The sequence below is a fragment of the Pleurodeles waltl genome, chromosome 2_2 (assembly GCF_031143425.1).
Source record: "Pleurodeles waltl isolate 20211129_DDA chromosome 2_2, aPleWal1.hap1.20221129, whole genome shotgun sequence".
Lineage (NCBI taxonomy): Eukaryota > Metazoa > Chordata > Amphibia > Caudata > Salamandridae > Pleurodeles > Pleurodeles waltl.
The window spans coordinates 114,038,086-114,061,945 of NC_090439.1; the positions used below are offsets into that span (position 1 = coordinate 114,038,086).

Below are 23,860 nucleotides of genomic sequence, written 5' to 3' on the forward strand. Positions count from 1 at the left end.
AAGGACCAGAACTCCGTGTGCCAATGCAGTGGTCGCTGCTTTAGCACTGATGGAATGAGCTGGCAAGCCCTCAGGGGGTTGCTTTTTGGCCGGTGCATAGCACATCTCGATACAGCGTACGACCAGAGAGATGGTTCGCTTATGCACCAAGCAATATTTCTTCGCACCCACATACCTTACGAAGAGTTGGTTGTCCACTCGAAATTCGCAATCAAGATTTTAGTGGATTGTGTTTAGTTTCAATGGGAATAAGGAGTTTAGCTTAGCCTTCTGGCTTGCAGGCCTGTGCCCGTCACCTAGTGACTTTTATCCTACTTAGCTTGCTCTGTTTTAGCCCATTTATTTAATTATTTCTTCCAAGATGTCTGCTATGTTCACAGCTTGGAAGATGGTTTGGTTTCACGTTATCAGTGCCACTCTGTCAGCTAACACTATCAGCGTAAAAGACAAATGAGATATGTAGGTATTCATATCATGTACTTCCCACTTTTGTGTGACAGTAACATAATGTACCTTTTCGGGGAATTGTTTATATAATTGCCATCCTAGGCATGCCTTCTTATCTATTGTTTGTGAACATACCTGCGTCAGGGGTCCTACAAGATCTATATAAATAAATCTCACACAGACAAGATAATCAGGGGGATTCCTACCAGATGCCATCAACGCTAACTACGCTACACATTGCCTTGATGCAGACCCAGCCTTCTTGTCATCACAGAGTCTGACTTAGAGATCTCATCCCAAGGTAAGGGTTGGGGGGGTCTTCTCATGGACATGGTTCTGGCAGATTAGGTTTAACACTCCTGCTTTAAAACTTATGTTGCTGCAAGATGGTAGAGGTCTTTGTATAAATGACTCGTTTTTAGCATTCTGTTCCTTGGATTGTTCATTATCCTAAATGTTACAGCTCATGCAATTTACAGTAGATTGCAATCTTGTTAATAAAACTTATTGAAAACTTCACTGCATCTCTTTTATTGTCCGTTTGTGAACGAGGCATGTTGCTCATGTAAGAAAAGGGTAATCTCTGTTTAACCACAACTCCCCTGAGATGTCGCACTCTTGAGTCCATGCGTAAAGGCTGCCACAAATCACCTTTCACAGTTTGGGTTTTTGGTGAGGTACTGCTTGTGAGCCGGGAGAGTTGGGCCGACAGTTGCAACTTGTTGTAGGATTGGCCGAGTGACCTACAAACAAAAGTGCTGTCATTCCTAAACCAGCAATCTTGCTTAGAGCAAATGTCCAACTACGACAAGATGGAATGTCAGTGCTCTTTTTGGGTCCAGGGGGTATAGTCTCTCCTCTTCCTCATAAGAATATGGGGAGGGGTGTAGAAAGAATGCAGGGTGATTGATTGGTCTACCTCAAAACATGTGACCAGTTTTGGTAGAAAAGGGGCCGAGTGCGCAGCCCCACTTTGTCAGAGAGGGAGGGCGGCTTGGATGATGAGGCCTGCAGCTCACTCTGAGGGCAGATGAAATTGCCACAAGGAAGGCTGCTTTCAATGTGAGAAGCCCGAGGGCACAGTTGTGGTAAGGTTTGAAAAGAGTGCACCTCAAAAAGGTCAGAACCAAATAGGATTACACTGGGGCATAATGAATCGGGAAGGAGGGAAGAGACGAAGAACCTATGTACAATAGAAGACTTAAAGAGGGTTGATCAGGCAACTGCAAGAGGGCAGATATGGCAGATAAATAGCACTTAAGAGTGCCCAAAGCAGAGCCCTGCTGGGCAAGGGAAAGAATCAGCAGTACAAACTTAGAAAGAGGTGCAGATAGGGGATGAACAGACTTGTCTGTGCACCATTCCAAAAATTATTTTCAACAGGCTTTTCCAATTTTGGTGGAGGGACGCCTGGCTGCCAAGATGTTGCCACAGACTTTGGGAGGAAGGTCTAAAGCGGTCAACTGCCACCGCTCAATCTCCATGCAAGTGGAGAGTGGACAGGTTTGGGTGAAGAACCCTCCCCTGCTGCTGCAACCGAAGAACTTACAGAAGGGGCAGTCTGATCGGAGGATCGATGGACATGCTCAGCAGCTCGGTATACCAGACTCCCTGTGCCCGGTCTGGAGACAGAAGGATTACTTGGGCCTAGTCTATCAGCTTTAGGGACCACTCCTTCCAAGTCTTTGGATGCACAGCCTGGCACTTAGGGTACGACTTTGGGTCGTGGTCGAGCTCCAAACACCACAAACAGATGAGGTGCAGATCCGCCAATGACATAGCCCAATGGGAAGATCCGCAGGGCGTAAAACTTGTCTTGACGCACCAGGAGGTAATACCTAAAAAAAGTTTGCCGAAAAAATAAGTTAAAAACGACTGAGGGGTAGCTCTTCTCTCAGATCAGTGCTGGCTGGCATGGAAAGAAAAGGACTAATGTTGGCATGCCTAGGTGGCGCCTATACTGATACAGCAACATAATTTCTGGACGTGACTATGGAGCTGATCAATGCCACCTACTGGTGCGCAAGGTTACTGCTCACAAAAAAAATTCCGGATATAGTCTGATGCCAGGGGAGAATTCAAAGGTAAGGAATTTTAAGCTAAAAGTCTCTATCAGATGTTTATGTGCGAATGACCATATAGCCACCAGCAGATGTAAGCCACTGGGATGGCTCCTGGAAAAGCCTTAGTGTAATGGGCACAAATGCCCTCTGGATGGTCTTTCTTGGCTTGCCAAGGCATAGCAGATCTTGATACAGAGGATAGCACAATGAAAATGTATGTTTGTCAGATCGTGATAGAAAGGATAGCACAATGAAATGGTGTGTTTGTCACCATCCAACCCGTCTTGGCTCAAACAAAGGCCACAAGGAGATGATCATCCACTCTGTACTGTTAGGTTTAGTCAATATAGGATACTTCAATGCCTGGTGTCCACTCTCTGCAGTTGCACCTCGTCTTTGGAGGGATAAAGAGGATAGAAGAAAGATGGAAGATCGATGGCCTAGCGCATATGAAAAACAGATACTAGTTTTGGTACTAAAGATGGAGAGGTGCGAAGAACCAACTTACCAGAGTATGTGAATGGTGGTTGAAATGAAAGAACCTGAAATTTACTGACCCTAAAGACTGAAGCCACAGTGTACCAAGTGAGAAATCAAACTGGGCACTTAGCAATGGTTGGAATGAATATGTCATGTTGAAATGAAAAAGATTCAAATCCTACTGAGGAATGACTGAATTGGAAGTATATAAATAAAATAAATCTTTTAGAAAATCTGCCTCCAGTGGCAAGATAATCTGAGAAAGCTGGTCAAGAACACATGTAAATTGGGCAGACAAATAATCTTTTTACAGTAGCTACTGCTGAACATGCAAGTTAAGCAACAGCGTGAAATGCAATACATTGAAAATGAGAAACTGCAATGGATCACGTCCTCTGTCAAACACCATCGAACAAACTTTCTTCAGCGCCCAGCATGAACAAAATTTGTGGCATGTTTCCTGCCAATCAAGAGAACAGCCGCAACTTCAGACAGTCTGCATAAGGGCCTGGCATTGCTTATACTCCACACCTGCAGACACAATATCTGAGGCTAAGGGCAGTGGATGTGACAATCCTACTGCAAGAGCAGATCAACCTTGTGAGGGAGAGAAAGATGCTGCTGAGTACCATCAGAATAGCATCCCAAATCCTCCTTCCCTAGTCTGGGGTGATCAGAATCAGCTATGTTTGATGTAACTGCACCTTCTATTGGCAGATCAACAAACAGAACCAGTGGAAAAATGCACTGCAGGACCACTGACCTAATGAACCAAAAGTCATATGGTAGGGAACAATTAAGGTGCAAATGACATGAACTCACAAAACTGAGGATACTTACTATTCAGGCAATGGCAATTAAATCCATACATGGACACCTCAATTCGCAGATTATTATGTTTGTCATTTCAAGATGAATTTTCTATTTTAAATCTACTAAAGGGAGGCATTTGCTCTCGCAGTGAGCAAGGCTGCAACATATGCCACCTCAGGGAAAAATCCCTATTGCCAAGTTCACCACCACAGACCAATTGCCTCCCAACATGGGATTGATACACAGCAATGGTAGTTATACATAGTGTTAGTGGTGTAGAATATGAATGGCAGTCTCGGACATGGAAGAAAGGAAGTAAGGCCTACATAGCAAGGTGGTCATTCCACGTCTCCAACTTGTTTATGTGCAGGTCTTAGTCTAGTTTGTGGTGTCATGTTGCCAAGACGGGGGCTCCAGCTCGGACAGGAGGTGTCAGTGACCATTGCAACTTGCACCTGCAGAGGGCTGAAGAGACAGTCCACCAACAGATTGGATGGCCACATCCACCAGTGCGGATCTGGGTTGACTGGTTTTACGACCCGGCTACCCTGGTGCTGAACCCACTAACTCATCAGGCATTACTGAAATGTTCTCATGCTCCATCAAGCAAGAGGCACCAAACAGAATGAATGAAGCCATGCGGCCCAGAAAGCATAATATTTTCAGAACCATGATCCATACTTAAAACAAGAACATTAGGATCATATTGTGAACATTCATAATAATCTTAGGAGGAAGAAATGTCTTCATGCAGGTTGTGTCCAATACTGCCAAATGAAGGTCAGGCTCTGCATGGGAATAAGGTTAGATTTCTGGGTGTTGACCATAAAACCCAAGTCATATTGAAGGGTCTTAGTGTGCTGAAGATGTCCCTTCACAAGAGCTGAAGACCACACATTTACCAGTCAATGGTCCACGTACAGAAATACATGGATTCCTGGCCCTAACTGCCAGCACTTTTGTGAAAACACATGGCAAAACGGCAGGACTAGGTGGTGAATCAAAGATAATGTTTGGACAAGGAGGCTTGATAAATGAAAATAGGCATCCTGGATGTCAGTCAATTCCTTGCATTAATAGCCAGCAGGGGCATATAGATCAGCTGAGAAGGTGGCATCTGCCAGGACTGTGATACCTGGAGTAGCCTCACAACTTCCTGTACTATTGGTAGAACTGCCTCACTGGGGAGGCCCAACAAGCCATAGTTCTACAGTTCTTCAAGAGTTCCAAGGAGAAACAGACCTTTTCACTGAACAGTTGCTTGCTATCAAAGTGCACCTTAATTAAAATAATGAACACCCCTGGAAAGTCAGTGGAATTCATCCAAGCATGACAATGTACACAGATAGTCATTCCCATGGCTATGACTTTAGGATTTGTTTGACGGTGTCCAACCATGTTTTGGAAGACTAATAACAGTCTGTTTTGCAAACTCTCACAAGATGTGCATTTGGCAGCCTAGAAGGCATGTGGCATTTGACAAGTGGAGGATGAAGCTGCTAGAAGAAGCCTTGTCATCCCAGTCTTGTAGAGACTCTGGAAAGATCATAGGAAAGACATTTGGGATGAATTGTGCTGAAGAAGCTTGGACCACTAGACTTTCTGTTGGATGGTATGGCAACAGGAATTTCCGATCACATGGAAAAGGCACCTGGCATCTAGCTTTCTGTCTGTGGACTGCTGGTTTTGAGATGTGTTTCTCCTGAGGATCCAAGATAAACTCTAACAATGCTTCAATGCAAGGTAGCAGATGCTCCAAACGGAAAAAATCTCAGTCAAAATGTTAATTATGCCTCTCTAGTGGTAGAAGTCAACGTCAAAGCTTCTGCTGGCTTTTGCATTATTGTAGTGAACAGGCAATGTGATGTTAATCTGGTGATGACTGTTTTAATGAACAAGTAACTTACCTTCGGTAATGCGTTATCAGGTAGAGACTCTAGCTGCAGAGGCTGAACCCCTCGGAGGACTCACACAGTAAACAATACAGTAGGCTAAAATGAATATACAAGTGCCATATCATTTTGACATAAAAGATCAAAGTGCTAGTGCAAAAGGGAATCTGAGAAAAGCAATGGGAACTTCAGCACATTTAGTGAAAAGTACAGTTGGTCAGAGATAACTAGCAAAAAGACTATTTTGTGTGATTTGCAAGAGAACACCTCACTTATCTAATACTGAGAGCATAGGTCTTGCAGTTACTGGGAAAGAAAATACAGCATCAAATTATTTATGCAATAGACTTCCAGCTGCAATTTCCTTACCTTTGAATTTCCTGGCGTCAACTTGGAATCCAGATTTTTTTGGCTGAGCAGTACACCTGTGCGCGCCATCTGGTGGCGTCGGATCCGCGTGCATCGTTCAGCTCCGCTTGGCATTGTCAGCGTCGTTGGAGCCGTCTGTGACATCACGTTCGTCTACAAAGGCTCCTCCCCGGAGTGCGTACGTCAGTTCTTTTACCCACAAATGTTCATGCAAGAAGCACAGAGTCGTGGTTAGAGTCTGTGCAAAACTAGGGCCCTAAAAGGGATAAATCCTAATCCTACTAGACATAACCGCAGGACGGGGAGGCATGGGTGGGTGTAAGGAACTTGCAGCTAGATAGAGTATCTACCAGATAATGAGTTACCGAAGGTAAGTAACTTGTTCATCTGATAGAGATTTCTAGCTGCAGATTCCTTACCTTTTAATAGATACACAAGCCATAACCTCCTGGAGGCGGGCTGTAGATACCTCTACCTACACTAAAAAGTCCTGTAGGACCGAACGGGCGAAGTGTCCATCTCTCCGTACCGGATTGTTCAGGCAGTAATGTTTTGCAAACGTGCGCAAAGATACCCATGTTGCTGCCTGACAAATATCCAGGACTGGAATGCCCTTGCCAGCGCAGTGGTAGCAGCTTTGCCCCGGGTAGAATGAGCCCTCAGGAGGCTGCTTCCTGGCCAATAGGTAGCAGATCTTGATGTAGAGAACAACCCTGCGTGAAATGATTTGCTTCTGCATTGCCCGACCCTTCTTTGCTCCCACGTACCCCACAAAGAGTTGGTCATCCACTGGAACTCTTTTGCGCGGTCAAGGTTGAATGACAACTCTCTTATTGGTCCAGCCGTTGGAGTCGCTCCTCTTCCTTAAAGGGATGTGGTGGAGCAAAGAAGGTGGGCAGGGTGATATTCTGACCCAGATGGAATGGGGTCACCACCATAGGGAGGAAAGAGGCATGTGTTCTGAGAACCACTTTGTATGGGAACATAGTGAGATAAGGTGGCATGTGAGTACCCAAATGCTTGGGCCCGGTCGTTCTTAATCTTCTTGAGAACTCTGGGCAGAAGTGGAATGAGCGGAAAGGCGTACAGGAGGCCTGAATTTCACTCGCGATGAAAAGCATTGGCAAGTGATTGCTGCCTCGGAAACTCCAACTTGCAATAGTGCTGATATTGCGAGTTCTCTACGGAGGCGAACAGATCTAACCAAGGCTCTCCCCACTGCTGAAAGAGCCCTTGTGCCATCTCCGGGTGGAGACACCATCTGTGATCCGCTAGGCATCGACGGAGGAGTTTGTCCACTCTGGCATTCAGAGAACTTGCCAGGGGTTGAACCACTGGGGTTATGCCCTGCTGTTCCAGCCATGTCCAAAGATGCAGGGCCTCTTGACAAAGGGTCCACGACCTCACACCACCCTGCTTGTTGCAGTACCACATTGCAGTGGTGTTGTCTGTGAACACCTGCAGTATCTTCCCTTTTACAACAGGATGTAATGCTTTCAATGCCAGTCACATCGCCCGGAACTCCGGTAAGTTGATATGGAGTCCTGATTCTGCCGGAGACCAGAAGCCTCTGATCTCTGCCCCTCCCAGATGGCCTCTCCATCCCGGAAGTGACTCATCTGTCACTACTGTGAGATCTGGCTGGGGAAGGGAGAGGAGTCTGCCTCTGACCCAATCGCAGTTAACTAACCACCACTGCAGGTCTTTTGCAGTTCCCTCCGGGATCTGAACAATGTCGGCAGGATTCCCCTGATGCTGAGCCCACTGTAACTTCAGGTCCCACTCCAGAGCCCTGATTTGCCACCTGGCATGCTTGACTAACAGGATGCAGGAGGCCATGAGTCCCAACACCCTCAGTCTGTCTCACCGAAATCCAGGATAGAGGCCAAAACATCGGTCTGGACTCACTGCTCAGGAAGATAAGCCCGAAAGTGCACTGAGTCCAGAACAGCTCAGTTGAAAGGGAGCTTCTGAGAGGTAGTCAGGTGTGACTTTAGCACGTTTATAGTGAACCCCAGCGAATGTAGGAGGTTCACCATCGCCTAAAGTTGGTTGACAAGAGTCTGGGGCGTAGGAGCCTTAAACAGCCAGTAATCAAGGTAGGGGAAGCCTGAAACCCCTAACCTGCGCAGATGAGCTGCTGCCACTGCCATCACTTTGGTGAACACCCGAGGGGCACTGGTGAGACTGAAAGGAAGCACAATAAGCTGAAAGTGCTATTGGCCCACCTTGAACCTCAAGTAGCACCGGTGGGCAGGCAGGACTGGTGTGTGAAAAAAAAGCATCCTGTAAGTCCAACGCTACCATCCAATCTTCTTGGTCTAGACCAAACAAGACCTGAGAAAGAGTGAGCATCTTAAATTTCTCCATTTTGAGGAAGAGGTTGACGTCCCTTAAATCTAAGATAGGGTGAAAATCCTTGTTCTTTTTTTGGAATTAGAAAGTAGCGGGAATAACAACAACTGCCTACTTCTGACATCAGGACCCTTTCTATGGCTCCCTTGGCCAAGAGAGCTGTAACATCCTTGCGAAGCAAGATTAAATGAACCGCCATCAGCAGTTCTTTTAATGGAGGCACAGAGGGAGGGAAAGACTGGAAGGGGAGGGTATAGCCCATATTTGTGTGATCTGCAATACCCATTTGTCCGATGTTATGGACCACCAGTGAGGGAGATATAATTCTATCCTCCCTCCAACTTGGTGTGAGTGGTCTTTGCTGAATCATACTAGGAGGAATTTGGGCGCTGTGGAGGAGGGGAGCTGGGTGGTGGCTGACCTCTGGCTAGACCCTCTGGGTCTGAAAGTACCACAACCTCGTCCTCACACTGGATGCTAAGATGACAGAGGATGGAAGCTGACTTGTAGGTGACGTGGTACCACACCCCTTCCGAAACCTCGAAAGGGGGGAAGGCAAACTGCTGGAGCAGGTGCCAAGAGGCCCATGGATCTGGGCGCAGCTCAAGAGTCCTTGAACGGCTCAAGCGCTGAGTCTGCCTTTTCTCCAAATAGGAGCGAGCCATTGATGGGCATGTCTATAAAGTTTGCCTGGACATCCCCTGAAAAGCCAGACATACAGAGCCAGGCGTGGCGGTGAAGGGCTATTGTCGATGAAATCGCCCTATCGGATAAGTTTGTTGTGTCCAAACCACATCGTATCGTAAACTTAGTTGCATCTCTCCCATTTTTAACAGCTTGTGTGGGAGTGTCCTGCACACCCTCCGGGACCTGGGGCAGCACGTATGCCACCGTACCCAAAAAAGTATGGGAAAAACGGCCCAACATGCATGAGGTATTTATGGACCTCAATGCCAGGCTGGAGGAAGAAAATATTTTCTTTCCAAGCTGATCCGGCCTCTTAGATTCCCTATCTGGGGCTGCGGAAGGGAAGACACCATGCTAAGCGGGGTATTGGGTGAGGAATTTAGGATTGTCAGGAGCTGGTGCATGGCGGTGGCCGATAGTCCTATTAACAGGAGCCCCTGTGCTAGGTTTGGACCACGTTCCCAGTAGGACATCAGTGAGGGCTTCATTGTAGGGTAACATCGGCTCTGATGTGGAAACCCTGGCTGAAGCACCTGAGCCAGGAGGTTAGTCCTGACTGGCACCATAGGTGAATCTAGGTCCAAGACCTCAGCTGCCCTATGAACCACAACAGCATATGAAGATTGTAGGAAGCTGGCTCAGTTTATACTATATCAAAGTGAGATATGGTGGGTAAAGAGTCCAGGGGTTCCCCAGAGGCTTAACAGAGGCTAAAGTAGATAATACTAATGCTTTCTTTTGTGGTAGTGTGGCCGAGCAGCTAAGCTCATCAGAGGGTAATGTAAAGCATTTGTTGTACATACACAGACAATAGAAGCAGCACACACTCAATTACTTAATTACAGACCAATGGTTTTTGTATAGCAAAAATATATTTTCTTAATTTACTTGGTCATAATTGCCTGGGGATCCTCTCTTGCTGGAATGCCTGGACACAGGCCGTGGGCGTCCGGTGCACAGGGGGTCAAGACTCACGCATCTGGAGTGAAATGGGAGTCCTTGGTTGTAGTTTTTCTTCTATGTGGAACAGGAACCCTCCTCAAATTAAAGGATGGGCCCCAACGGGATAGCGACGGGCATTCGTGATCCAGCAAATGTAATAATTTGCTCATAAATCCTCGGGTCTGTCGGCACCAACTCCTGCTCCGCGCTCTCTGGAGTTCAGTAAAAAAAAGCCTCAATTACTGATCTGGCCCCTGTCGCCGCCTAAGTCGCAATCGGCGACGTACGACATGGATGTGGCTCCAGATCATTTGGGATAAGGATGGGGCTTGCTCCACTGTTGGGCACCAGCGGAGTGTCGATGTGGGGAGCAACCGCAGAGGAGGCCGACTGTGTGAACTCGGCATCACCCCTGATCCGGTATCGGATACTGGAGTCCCCAACGGCACCAAAGCTGCTAGCGTTGAACCCGATGGGGTCTCTGCCGAACCCGCAGGGCCCGAAGGCGCACCAGCGGGAGCAGCCCACTCAAATTTGAGGTGCATAGCGTCGTAAAACTCTGAGCTGAGCAGAGGTTGCTCTGGTTCCCAGAAAGGGGGAGGGAGGCTCGAAGTCGGCCCTGGCATCAGTTCCCGCAGAACCATGCCTGGAACGTCGATGTTCCTGGGACGCCTCATCGGCCGACGGGCGTGACAAAGTCAAAGTCCACTTGGACTGCTTCTTCTTCTTATGCCTCTTCTCCAAGTGCCCCGAGGACCTCAAGTGCAAAGAAGAGGATTTAGGGCTCCTGGAGCAGTCCTGCGACCTCCTCCTCGATAGGGACCGTGACCCCCTAGGAGTCGCGCCAACCGAAGTCGCCTGCCAGCCTGCCATGAGCTTTAGAGACCACTCTGTCCAAGCGTTCAGGGCCGAGGCCCTGCAGTCGGAACATGACTGAGTCGTGGTGTCTGTTGAGGAACCAGAGACATACCTGATGGGGGTCCGTCACTGACATGGCGCAGGCGCCACATGGCTTGAACCTAGTCTTCTTCCATGTCATGCCGCACAGGCTTAAAAAGGCTTGACAAAAAGGTCAAATAAGGTCTGCCAAAAAAGGCAGATGGTAGCTCGAATCCAGACCTGCGGTTAACTGGCACAGAAGGAAAAGAACTAATGTACGTGTGCCAGGGTGGTGCTTTTGTAGGCAACCGTGATGTCACAGACAGCTCCAACTTTGCTGACGACGCCATGCTAAGTCGAACGATGCACGCATATTCGAACGACACCACCCAGTGGCGCGTGCAGGGTACCTGTTAGAAATGGGGTCTTTGGTTGGCAGTCAGGTTACCCCCTGTCCAAGCAAAGACCCTCACTCTAGTCAGGGTAAGTCACACACAATCCAAATTATCCTGTACCCACCCTCTGGTAGCTTGGCACCGAGCAGTCAGGCTTAACTTAGAAGCAATGTGTAAAGTAATTGTGCAATAATTCATACAATAACACCATATAGCACCACAAAAATACACCACAGAGTGTTTAGAAAAATATATAATATTGATCTGGATAAATGGAGGTCAAAACGATTAAGGATGCAACAAGTAAATGTTGAGATATCACTGAAAAGTGGTAAGTCTTTTGAAAGCAAACAAAGTCTCTTTAAGGCACAAAGTACCTAGTTCGCATGAAAAATCTCTGCAAAGAACCGCAGAGGAGGAGATGCGTGGGAACAAAGGGGTGTGCATTGATTTCTAGGGCCGCACACGGTGATGCATCGTTTAGTTTTCACGCAGGGACAGCTGTGCGTCGATTTCTGGTGCTCGGTCGTGGATCGATGCATGGATTTCCTGCGCTGGCAGGACGAAATCACAGGAGCTGCGTCGATCCAGTGGGCGTTGCGTCAAATTTTCTACTGCATGGCATGCACTATGTCGATTCCTCTCTGGAAGTCAGGCTGCATCGTTCCAGATCGGCTGTGCGTCGATCCAGTGGGCTGTGCATCAAATTTCCGGTCGTTACACTCGTGCTGCGTCGATCTTCTCAATGCAAAGTCTGGCTGCGTCGTTCCGTTTCGCCGTGCAGTGAAATTTTCCCTGCAGTGCAGCCTGTGCATCGTTTCTGTCAGGCTGTGTGTCGAATTTCGCTGCACAAAGAGTCCTTCTTGTAGAGATGAAGTCTTTTTGTTCCTGAGACTTCAGGGACCAAGAGGCAAGCTCTATCCAAGCCCTTGGAGAGCATTTCTTCACCTCAGCCAGAGGGCAGCAAGGCAGCAGGGCAACAGCAAGGCAGCAGTCCTTCACAGAAAGCAGACAGGTGAATCCTTTGGGCAGCTAGGCAGTTCTTCTTGGCAGGCTGCATGTTCTGGTTCCAGTTTCTTTTCCAAGAAGTGTCTGTGAGGTAGAGTGTCTACCCCAAGTAGTGTCTGAGTTGGTAGGGGAAGAGGCCCTGTTTAAATACCCAAATGTGCCTTTGAAGTGGGGAGACTTCAAAGAGTGGCTTAGAAATCCACAAGGTCCCCTTTCAGTTCAATCCTGTCTGCCAGGGTCCCAGTAGGGGGTGTGGTAGTCCTTTGTGTGAGGGCAGGCTTCTGTCCTTTGACATGCAAGTGTCAGGCCCTCCACCCTCCCAGCCCAGGAAGACCCATTCAAAATGCAGATGTATGCAAGTGAGGCTGAGTATCCTGTGTTTGGGGTTGTCTGAGTGAAAGCACAAGGCAGCTGTCAACTAAACCTAGCCAGACGTGGATTGTAAGGCACAGAATGATTTAAGTGCAGAGAAATGCTCACTTTCTAAAAGTGGCATTTTTAAAATAGTAATATTAAATCCAACTTCATCAGTCAGCAGGATTTTGTATCACCATTCTGGCCATACTAAATATGACCTTTCTACTCCTTTCAGATCAGCAGCTACCATCAAACAATATACGAGGGTAGCCCTAATGTTAGCCTATAAAGGAAGCAGGTCTCAAACCAGTGTAAAAACGAATTTAGGAGTTTTACACTACCAGGACATGTAAACTACACAGGTACATGTCCTGCCTTTTGCCTACATAGCACCCTGCCCTATGGGTTACCTAGGGCAGACCTTAGGGGTGACATATGTAGAAAAAAGGGAGTTTAAGGCTTGTCAAGTACTTTTAAATGCCAAGTCGAAGTGGCAGTGAAACTGCACACACAGGAACTGCAGAGGCAGGCCTGAGACATGATAAGGGGGCTACTTATGTGGGTGGCACAACCAGTGCTGCAGCCCACTAGTAGCATTTAATTTACAGGCTCTGGGCACATGTAGTGCACTTGGCTAGGGACTTACAAGTAAATTAAATAAGCCAATTGGGTATGAGCCAATTTCACCATGTTTTAAGGAGACAGCATATGCACTTTAGCACTGATTATCAGTGCTAAAGTGCGCAGAGTCCTAAGGCCAGCAGAAATGAGATCAGAAAAAGTGAAGGAGGAAGGCAAAACATTTGGGAGTGACCCTAAGGATTTGCTATTTCCAACAGTACCGCTCAGCAAAATTTTCCAGATTCCAAGCTGAGGCCAGGAAATTCAAAGGTAAAGAATCTGCAGCTAGAAGTCTCTATCAGATAAATAATTTGCTGCTGTATTTTCTGCACCAGTACCTGCAAGATGTATGCTCTCAGTAACAGACCAGTGAGGAGTTCGCTTGCAAATCACACAAAATTGTCTTTTTGCTAGGTATATCTGACCAACTGTACTTTCCACTAAACGTGCTGATGTTCCCATTGTGTTTATCAGGTTCCCTTTTGCACTAACACTTTGACGTTTTATGTCGATATGAATTGGCACTGGTATATTCATCTTAGCCTACAGTATTATTTACTGTGTGAGTCCTATTGAGTGGTTCAGCCTACACCTACGGTTCCCTCTTGATTGGACCAGCCTATCTTCTCTTGCCCTCATGATATCCTTTTAATGACCAATCTGCTGCTTCATTTTTTGCACTGGCGCTTTGTGAAGTTTGTCTTTTTTTAGAAGAAATGTACGCTTTTAAATAGTGTGTGTGTGTCTCCCACACATTTGTGTTTGTGGTGTGATGCAACTTTGATGATTGTTTTAATGAATAATGAGCTGTTGCACTATGTGTTCTCTTATGTGCTTAGAGTTGTACGTTCTTTTTTATTCTTGAGAAATTGTAATGTCTTTAACTAACTGTACACAATAAAGATTAAGGGGTTCATTACAACCCTGGCGGTCTTTGACTGCCAGGGTTGTTTTGATGGATTTCACCACCAACAGGCTTGCGGTGAAATCCTGGCGATTACCACTGCGGTGGAAGCGCTGCGGTCGCACCGCCGGGACCAGCGGTTTCCCCACACTTTTGTCCTGGTGGGAGTAATCCTCCAGGGCAGCGCTGCTTGCAGCGCTTCCCAGGGAATTACGAGTCCCCCTCCCGCCAGCCTTTTCATGGCAGTTTGCACCACCATAAAAAGGCTGGCGGAAAGGGTAGTCGCAGGGCCCCCTGCCACGGCCCAGTGCAGCTTTTCACTGTCTGCTATGCAGACAGTGAAAAGTGCGACGGGTGCAACTGCACCCGTCGCACAGCCGCAACACTGCCGGCTCCATTTGGAGCTGGCTCCTGTGTTGCGGCCGAGATCCCTGCTGGGCCAGAGGGCCGAAACCAGGTTTCCGCCCGCCGGCCCAGCGGGGATCTCATAATGGCCATAGTGCGAGTGCGCCGCCTGCCAAGGTTGTAATGACCCCCTATGTCTGTAGTCGTAGTGAACAAAGACTTCACTTGAAGGAGGGCAAGAAGAGCAATGAATATACCCTTCTGGAGACGTATAGAAACAACTTACATCATAAGTCAAGATATAAGTCAGGGTTAGTGTTAGAGAACAGCTCATCAGCCTCTGAATTATTGTTTTCCCTATAGCAACAATCCTCCCTCATGGCAAGGACTTCAGAGTCAGACCCAAAAAGTTATTCGATCCATACAAATCATATGGCTTTCGTTAGAGACTGCACCAAGGACACAACATCAAAAAAGCTGCAACTTTCTCTTTCGTCACTTGGATGATTTCCGTTGATTACAAGGAGTGGGCCAAAAGCACCTCTGAGGGCAGCACCGGTGTGGTAGATGGCAGTGAAAACATGGGAAGGAACCTTAGAGGGGGCTGACTTCTTTGGTGGTCAGAGGCACTGAAGCAGAGGACTATGGAGGTGCAGAGTCAGGTGGCATTAGGGTCAGAGCTGGCAGAGTCACAAAACCAGCAAAATGAGTCCCACTCTTGTGAAGAGGCCTGAAGGAAACAGAGTCGCCAGAAGATTTCCAGCATAGCTAGCCAGATGGCCTTGACCTATTCAAAGTAGTTGATGGAGTCAGAAACTCAGGCTTCGTCATTTTTAAAGCCGGAATGGGCCCAATGACAAGGGAGACTCTGGCATTAGGGACAAATACCGAGGCTCTAAAAGGTCCCAGGAGTGGGTCAGTTTCTTTCAGGAGGGAAAATATTTTCCCTCTCTATGGTATTTTTTGCGCTTTTCTTGTAAAGACCTCTTGGGAAAAAGTCGCTGCCCGGGGACTTACCGGAAGTAGGCACGGAATGCTTTGGCATGTCACAGTGGGCCTTAGCCAAACATAGTGCAGTCTCCCACCTCTGGAAGCAACAGGATTCACAGATTGAGCAGTCATGATCAAACCCAAGTCACCACATGCAGATCCAACAAGAACATTGGGCCTGTCATTTGACCTGGTTGTTGTAAAAAACAAAAATAAACGTGAAATGTTGAATGTAAAACACCTAGAATATCTCCAGACTGTGGCTCAAAGTGCAGAAAAATAGGAAACTGAAGCAAGCACACAAGCTGGCACCTTATATTCTGTGATGTATTCAAATCTGAGTGACCGGAGCCAAAGCTGAAGCTGCAATACACTACTTCGTGATATTGGAGAGCTATTGCAGGGAGAAATGTTTCTGGATTCATTCTGGCAGGTGGAGAATATTCATAAGATGGGGAATCTGTGGGAAGATGTATACATTAGAAATCTTAAAACACACTCCATTTCTTTTTCCAGAATAGTGTTAAACCTGATTAGTTTTTGTAATCCATACTTAACACCAAGCATCTACCATACGTGTCTTGGTCCAAACATCCCTCAGCCTTTACCGTACTCAACAATCCAGTTCAACCATGTTTACAGCTAATCAGGTTTCTAAGGAGGAGATAATTAAACTAGCCTCCAAGATCATACATCTAATATGTCTTTGGCTTGCTGTCCACAATATTGAATTAATTAAGTCAAGGCCATTCAGCATCAGCATCCTAGCAACTCCCTTTCAATGGGCTCTGTCCTTTACTAATTGAAACATGCAGTATTTTTTCCACAAACAGGAAAAACATACTGCAGACTTCCATGTGCTTCAACTATCACCAAACCTCAAACTTACCATTCCCAAGCAGAATTATGACAGTAATGAATCAACTGCAATAGTACAATGAGCAAAACCAACTTCCTGACCACTCAAAATTTTCGACCTCCTAGAGGGACAGTTTAAGTCTGGCCTAACATCAGAGGAGAGCTCCTTGATACATATAATTAATGTATACAAGTAGCCTTGATACTTCTTGATCTGTCTTAATTTTATGATACTGATTATCGTGAGTTTCTTCTGCCCAGACTAAGGAAAAGTTTTGGGATATCAGGCATCAAATAAAAAAATAAGTTAATTTCTTCATGACCGACTCAAGTTCGGACAGTTCTACACAATCCTCCACCAAGGAATTGTAATGTGATGTTCCATATAACGTTTGCTCAATTGCGGCTTTTCTCAGCTTCTAGAGCAATACAAGATACATTTCTAGCTGTAGTCAGATGGCACACAAACCTGCATCAGCCTGTCAAGAAGGTTAGAGTGTTTTCTGTCCCTGAGGCTCTGATCAGGAGGTCAGCCCACTAGCACTTCGAGTCACTCTGATTGTCTTGGGTTCAGGAAGCAGGTCCAGCCCTTCTCTCTCAGACAGCAGGGTAGCAGAGTACATGGGCACCAGGGTAGTCCTTCTTTCAGCAGAGCAGCACAACATTCCTTCTTCTGAGTCATCCACAAGTCCAAAAGGGTACTGAAGAGTTGGTTAGGTCTGAAGGTCCATTACTTATACCTGGTGCCCACTTTGAAGTGGGAGAAACATCTTAAGTTCTCCCCCTACAGAGGTGCCTGAATCTCCTACCTCCATACCCTATCCCAGCTTGTCTGGAGGCACAAAAAACTAAGGTGAAACACTTTTTGAGTGTGCTGAGGCTGAGCACCCTCAAACTAGATATGGCCCATCTTGCTAACACGTATCCCAGCCTCTTTGTCACACTGTCTGGGAGTAATACACAAAGACTAATTGCCAGCTACACCTAATCATGTGACTCAGGATGCAGGCACCAGTTAGGGCAAGAAAATGACAACTTTCTAAAAGTGGCATTTTCAGAATTGTGACCTAAAATCCTACTTCACCATTAAAGAGGGCTTTAAATTACAACTCTTTAGAGACCAAACATGACTTTCCTAACTGCTCCCAATTGAAATGTATCACTTATTAAATGTAATATGGTAACCCAATGTTATTGAATGTGACAGACAGACCTTGCAGTAGTGAAAAACTAATTTAAGAGTTATTTTTATTACCATAATATGTAAAAGTGAAAAGTACATGTTCCACTTTTTAAACACACTGCACCCTTCCCAACGGGCTGTTTAGGGCCTACCCTAGGGGTGACATATGTATTAAAAAGTAAAGTTTAGGCCTGGCAAAAGGTTTATTTGGCCAGCCCAAAATGGCAGTTTACAGCTGCACACGCAGGCTGCAATGGCATGCCTGAGATATCCTGAAAAGGCTACTGAAGTGGGTGGCACAATGAGTACCATAGTCCCACTAGTAGTATTTAATTTAAAGTACTACTTTACTAGGGACTTGCAATTAATCAATGTAAGTAAATGTTATCATGTTTAAAGAACAGAGCACACACGCTTTAGCACTGGTTAGCAGTGGTAAAGTGTGCAGAGTCTTAAGGCCTCAAAAACAAATTAAGCAAAAACAGGAGGAGTAAGGCAAAATATCTGGGGGGGGAAGACCAACCTAAAGCTGACAGGTGAAACAGGGGGGCACCACTGCCATCACCTTTGTGAAGCGTTGTGTTGCCAGACTAAAGGGAAGAACCGAACCACAAACTGGTATTGAGTCAAGCCCACCACAAATTGCTAAGACTATCTGTGGGACATCAGGACTGGTATGTAGCTATGATGTTTCAATTAATCACCTGGGTCTCAGTGAGAGTGGCTTTGAGAGTTCTTGGCCTCTTGCCCTCCGGCAGCCTGCTTATGAACAATGCCAGGTGGCACATGAGAGCTCTGCATTAGTATCTGGAGCCTCAGCAACAAGGAAACCGATCACATTCCATCCAGGTGTCAACGCTGACTGTGAAACATTCCCCATCACAGCCAAGCTCTTCCGACCTCAGAGACCTACACTGGCTCCCAGTCAACAAGCGCATCACATGCAAACCTCTGATCCACACCTTCAATGCACTGGACAACACAGGATCAGCATACCTCAACCACCGCCTCACCTTCTACGTACCCAACAGACATCTTCGATTATTCTCAGCTCGCCCTTGCAGTTATCCCCAAGATCCAGAAAAGTATAGCAGGAGGAAGATCCTGCTCCTACCTAGCAGCCCGGACACAGAACATACTTCCCCTCAAGCTCAGGGAGACCGCATCACTGAAGCAGTTGAGGAAGGACCCAAAGATCTGACTCTTCGACTGAGCAGCACGCCTACTTTAAGCATCTTGAGACCCTATGGGTGATTAGCAGTGCTTTACAATTACATGATTGATTGATTGCAGTAGCAGCTGCTGAACCATGACTGGACCAGTAGCAGACCCCTCTCTCTACACCAACAAGAGCTAAAAGTTGTGACAAATGTGTAGATCAGAGGACTCTGGTTTGTTTGTTTGCACCTGCGGGTGATTCACTTAGCACTGAAGGCGTTCCTTCTGACCATCAAGAGGGAATGGGTGCAGATTCTCACGACCAACACAACCACCATGTGGTATTATACCAAACAAGAAGGTGCGGGCTGTAGGTTCTGTGCAAGGAAGCCTTCTATCTCTGGAAGTGGCTGCACGCCCAGGGTATATATCCGATTGCACTACAATGGCAGGATCTTTATATGCCAGGTGGACAAATTCAGCCAGTGTTGCCTAACATATCACAAGTGGCAGTTACTTTCAGAGGTGGTACATGGCATCTTAAAAGGGTGAACCCCGGCTTGATCTGTTCAACACCAAAGAGAACATGCAGTGCTAACACTTGAGCGTTGGAGCAACCAAGGCAGTGTTCCCCTGGAGACGCCTTCCAACAGCATTGAGGGTCAGGCCTCCGGTATACCTTTTCGCCTGTACCAAGGTACTGAAGAATATCATGAAGAACAGGCTTAAGAGATCCTACTGGCTCTGGACACGTATCTGGCTGCCCCTTCAGTGGGGGGTTCTACTGCTGCAGCAGCAGGACGATTCTTGCACACAAGCCTGCACAACTTACATCTTCATGTGTGATTGAGCAGTAACAGCTGATGGCTTTTGTTCTTCCTCTCAAGGTGGCTGTGTCGAATTGGCAGCCAGGTGTCCATCCACCAAATCTGTCTATGGAGGATGCTGGGAGATTATTTTCTTGGTGTTCCTCCAGCAATTTCTAACCCCTGTATGCCCAGTTATCGGATGTTCTTCCATTTTGTTTGACCCTGGTCAAATACAGCCTTACTGTGGCAACAGATAAAGGTTATCCTTCAGCCTTCCTAAGTTTACAAAATCAGCCATTCCTTTTAAAGTCACCTATTATGATGTGTTTTATGAAGGTATTCATGTTCCCATCAACAGAGTTTGTCATGCTGCAGTGGAACCATAATTTGGTACCCACTTAAGTTATGTGCACTCCCTTTTAACCTATGCCCAATTGCTTTCTTCACCTCCTCACTATCAAGATGGTATTTCTCATTGCCCTAACATCGGCGAGGTGTGTTAAATTTCAGGTCTTGTCACAGGCCCCACCTAATATATTTTATTTCCCTGACAAATAAGTCCTTCAGCATTCTCGCCCAGGGTAGTCATATTCTTCCACAAAGGGCAATTCATCATCTTGTCAGCTTTCTATGCATCGCCTCACCCTTCCAAAGAGGAACAATTCCGTCACCTTGACCCTGATCAAGTGCTAACCGTTTAGTTAGAACGAACCAGGGACTACCAACAGGATGATCAACTTTTCGCTGCGTTCTCTGCAGCCAACAAAAGAGAACCATATTCAAGATGGTTGTGTTATGCATCAAGATTTGCTATGAAGAAACCGACCCCAGAAGGCCTGTGCCCTCATTCCACCAGAGTGAGGGCTGCTACCATGGAGCTGGCATATGGCGTACCTGTTCTGGACATTTGCCAGGCTGCGATGTGTGCATCCCTACCCCACATTCATAAACTACTACTGTATGGATAGCCAGGTCCAGCGGGAAAAGCAATACGCCGGCTCTGTCGTGGAGGATTTTCTGATCTCAGCCATTCCACAGACCCTCCACTGGAGGAAATACTGCATTGTTATCTATTCACAAGTTGAGGAATACGCAGTTAGAAATTCTAATCAGAAAAATAAGTTATTCCTTCGGTAATGCCTTTTTTAGTATAGACTTTGCCTAGCTGCAGATTTCTCACCGACCCACCCTTCCTTCCTATTCTGTGGAATGTACTCACACTGACCATTAATAAGATGCCCAATCAAAACATCTGCACAATCTGATTTCCATAGCTACACATCCATAAGCGCAGAGATCGGAAAGAAACGGAGGTCAGCGTATGCAGGGGGCATTATAGATCAGGGTCGATGCCATATCCTGAGCAGATGGATTCAATGTGGGACAGTAGCACAACTGTACCTGTTGACGTGTAAGAGAATTGCTGAAAAGTTTCAGGATCCACCCTGGTGCCTGGGGAAATTCTCAAGGTGGTAAACCTTCGGTTAGATTGATTCTCTATCAGAAAAATTATAACTGAAGCTAAGTAACTTCCTCTTCACCACAATCTATAGAAACCACTGGATCAAAGTTATGACGAAATTTTCAGGACTTCTGAAAAGAACACCTGGTCTTCCAACGGTCTTGAGTGCTCCGGCAAGAGAAAAATAGAGCTGCTTCCCTCTGGTGGCCTGGAAGGAGGAAGAGAACAGGACGATCTGAGAAAGGGGTCAGACCTTTTCCTAGTCAGTGGCCTCAGTACTGCTGAATGAAAGAGTTTTGCACCTGCTGCTGTGCCAAGGCTACCAGAAGCTGGCTGAAGTTAAGGCCTCTTTCAAAATGAAGAAATTTGAGGAATTTTTGGTTGCAACCTCAGGAACGAACAGTAGCTGAGCTGTTCTTGAAACACTAAGGCAGAGTTAGCCAGTTCTCAAAAGAGTTTGGAGCTATTAAATGGAAGATCCATGAGGTGTATTAAATATCAAAAACCCTGATAATTGTAGCAGGGCATGTCTGCCAACTGCCACTAAGGTCCCCTTAGCTCTGGAAACTTAGTCCGCACTTCCAAGACCAGACTTTAAAGCTTGCACAGAAGCCGCAATGTAATCACCAAGCGGCTTTGCGGTCCATGAAGTGCATTTCAAGTTCATCAGGCAATTTGGGTGAGTGATACTTGCCATCTCCCATAGGGCATGGATGCACCTGCCCAGGGTGCATGCTGCTTTGAGGGGCTTAAGAGCTAGACTCACAGCAGTAAAACTCTTCTTGGACTTTGCCTTAATCCTTTTTTTTAATTTCCTTTTTGGCCAAAGCTGAAGGGAAGGAAATGCCTGCAGAAAAGTCAGAGGAGGCCTTAATGATAAGGCTTTCGGGGAATGGTGTTCCGATAAAAATTGGGGATCATCTGGTGCTGGTTGGCATCTACTGGTTATCATCTTATTGACAGTCAGAATGGATGAGGGTTTATACCAGGGGGCGAGAACGAGATCCAGAAGGCTTCATGAGGGAAAAAAATCAGTTCTGCAAAATGGGGTGTGGGCTGCGGAACATCAGTTAAAATACTGGCCATAGTTTTGACTGTGGACAAGAATAAACTCAATGTTTTTGCTGCTTTCCTAATGCTGGTATGGTTGGAGGCCACCCGTAGGGATAGTAGGCCTAAAGGGTCCAGGAAACTCCAGCCAGCTCAGGAGGGGTGTTGAAGCCATTGGCCTCCATCAGCTCTAGAAAACCCTTTGGTATTTCACTGGTGTCTCTAGGGTCATCCTGGTCCGATTATGTGACAAAAAGGTCATACAAGAGATATTTTGTCTCTTTATACTACTGTTCCTCTAGAAGGAGCTGTGCCTCTCTACTTGACCTTTGAAAAGGCTCTGAAGGTTGTGAAATCGAGGGAGTCCGTATCAGCACTGATGCAGATGAAAAAAAGGTTTCCAGATCGTGCTGATGCCTGGATGTAAATTCACGAGGTGAAGAATCCAAGTGGAAGTATCCATCTGAAATATAGCACGCTCAACAGACATTGGCCTAATTAAGGCATGAGCCTTGCAAGACTGCATGTTTTCTATTTTTGTTTTTAAATTGAAAAAAAACAGAATTGAAGATGAAAACAGAATGACAAGAGTTATTTAATACTTTTATGATATGCTATCACTGGACTGCAGATACCCACAATGTAACAAAATGCAGTGGCCAGACATAAATCTGGCACAACAAAGAGGCAAAAGATCACTTCAACTCCTCAGTCTGTATACTGACACAGAAAGTGTCCTAGCTAAAGTCTAAGATGAAGCATTGTATAACATTTACACTCTGTAAGCTATTTGTTTTACAGACAGAAGAACAGTTTGACTTGATACTGCACACTCTCACCAACCCCATTTAATGATTAAAACAAATGTGTTTGTTATGGGATCTGTTTGCCATGACTCTCTTCAGAACCAAATGGTCAATTCACTACACAGATTTCAAAACATGAATAAGTTATACAAATCATTAAGAAGGGAATATTTACCCTGGTGGTTCTTGGACTGTCTTGTTTTCAACCTTGTGTTCACATTCCTTTATCATCGAGCTTAAAATAACCTAAAAAGTAAGAAGTAAAAAGAAATGATAGGACTAACACATTCTCCATAATGGTCAGAAATATCAAAGTAAGCTTTTGGGTGTTTTGAATGTTATGTTTATATAAAAATCTATTACTAATATTTGTCATTTCTGTGAAGCAAGGGGCAGGAAAAAAGCATCTAATCACCTATTAAATATCCTTTTTGGTTGGTGACAAGAAGGAAACGAAGCAGTGACCAACTGCTAAAAAATGCCCTATTTAACTAGTAGATTTTCATAGTTTGGACTTCAAAGTCATATTGCGTTAAAATTTGAAAAGGGAGGAAAACCACCACCAAATGAATGATACATCATAAATGGGAAAATAGCACATTGTATGATGTGTGCACATTTTTGAAAATAGACAGGTGCTGCCATAAAAGCCAAAACAGGACAGCAATTTTGCTGACTATTAAAAAGTGTGAATGTGACAAATTGGTTTTCAGAACTTAAAATATCCTCGTTATGCAAAGGAACAAAATGGCACTCTTTCAGTGTAATGGTGAGCAGAGGTCCATTATCCTCGCCATTTTATTGTCTCTCCTAGGGAACACAACGACGAGGAACCATGCTTGTCACATGGGTGGCCTAACGGCTTCTTGTCCTTCGAACCTTAGGAGTCATCCTGAGGGCTCACAAAGCCAAGTACATTCTTTTTACTTAATCATTAAAGGAGAAGTATGTGTTGATACTCAAAACAAATAGTACCTAAAATAATGT

The 23,860-nt window shown here is 45.9% G+C and overlaps 1 protein-coding gene across 6 annotated transcripts in view; it reads right to left on the reverse strand.

The window, feature by feature from the left end:
* Positions 1–23,860, reverse strand: part of RELCH (RAB11 binding and LisH domain, coiled-coil and HEAT repeat containing) — a 1,006,576-nt gene that overhangs the window by 40,034 nt on the left and 942,682 nt on the right. For all 6 annotated transcript variants that reach the window (XM_069219494.1, XM_069219496.1, XM_069219495.1 and 3 more), the window contains one exon: positions 23,049–23,119. In XM_069219494.1, the coding sequence (XP_069075595.1) occupies positions 23,049–23,119 (71 nt within the window). The remainder of the gene's footprint in view (positions 1–23,048; positions 23,120–23,860) is intronic.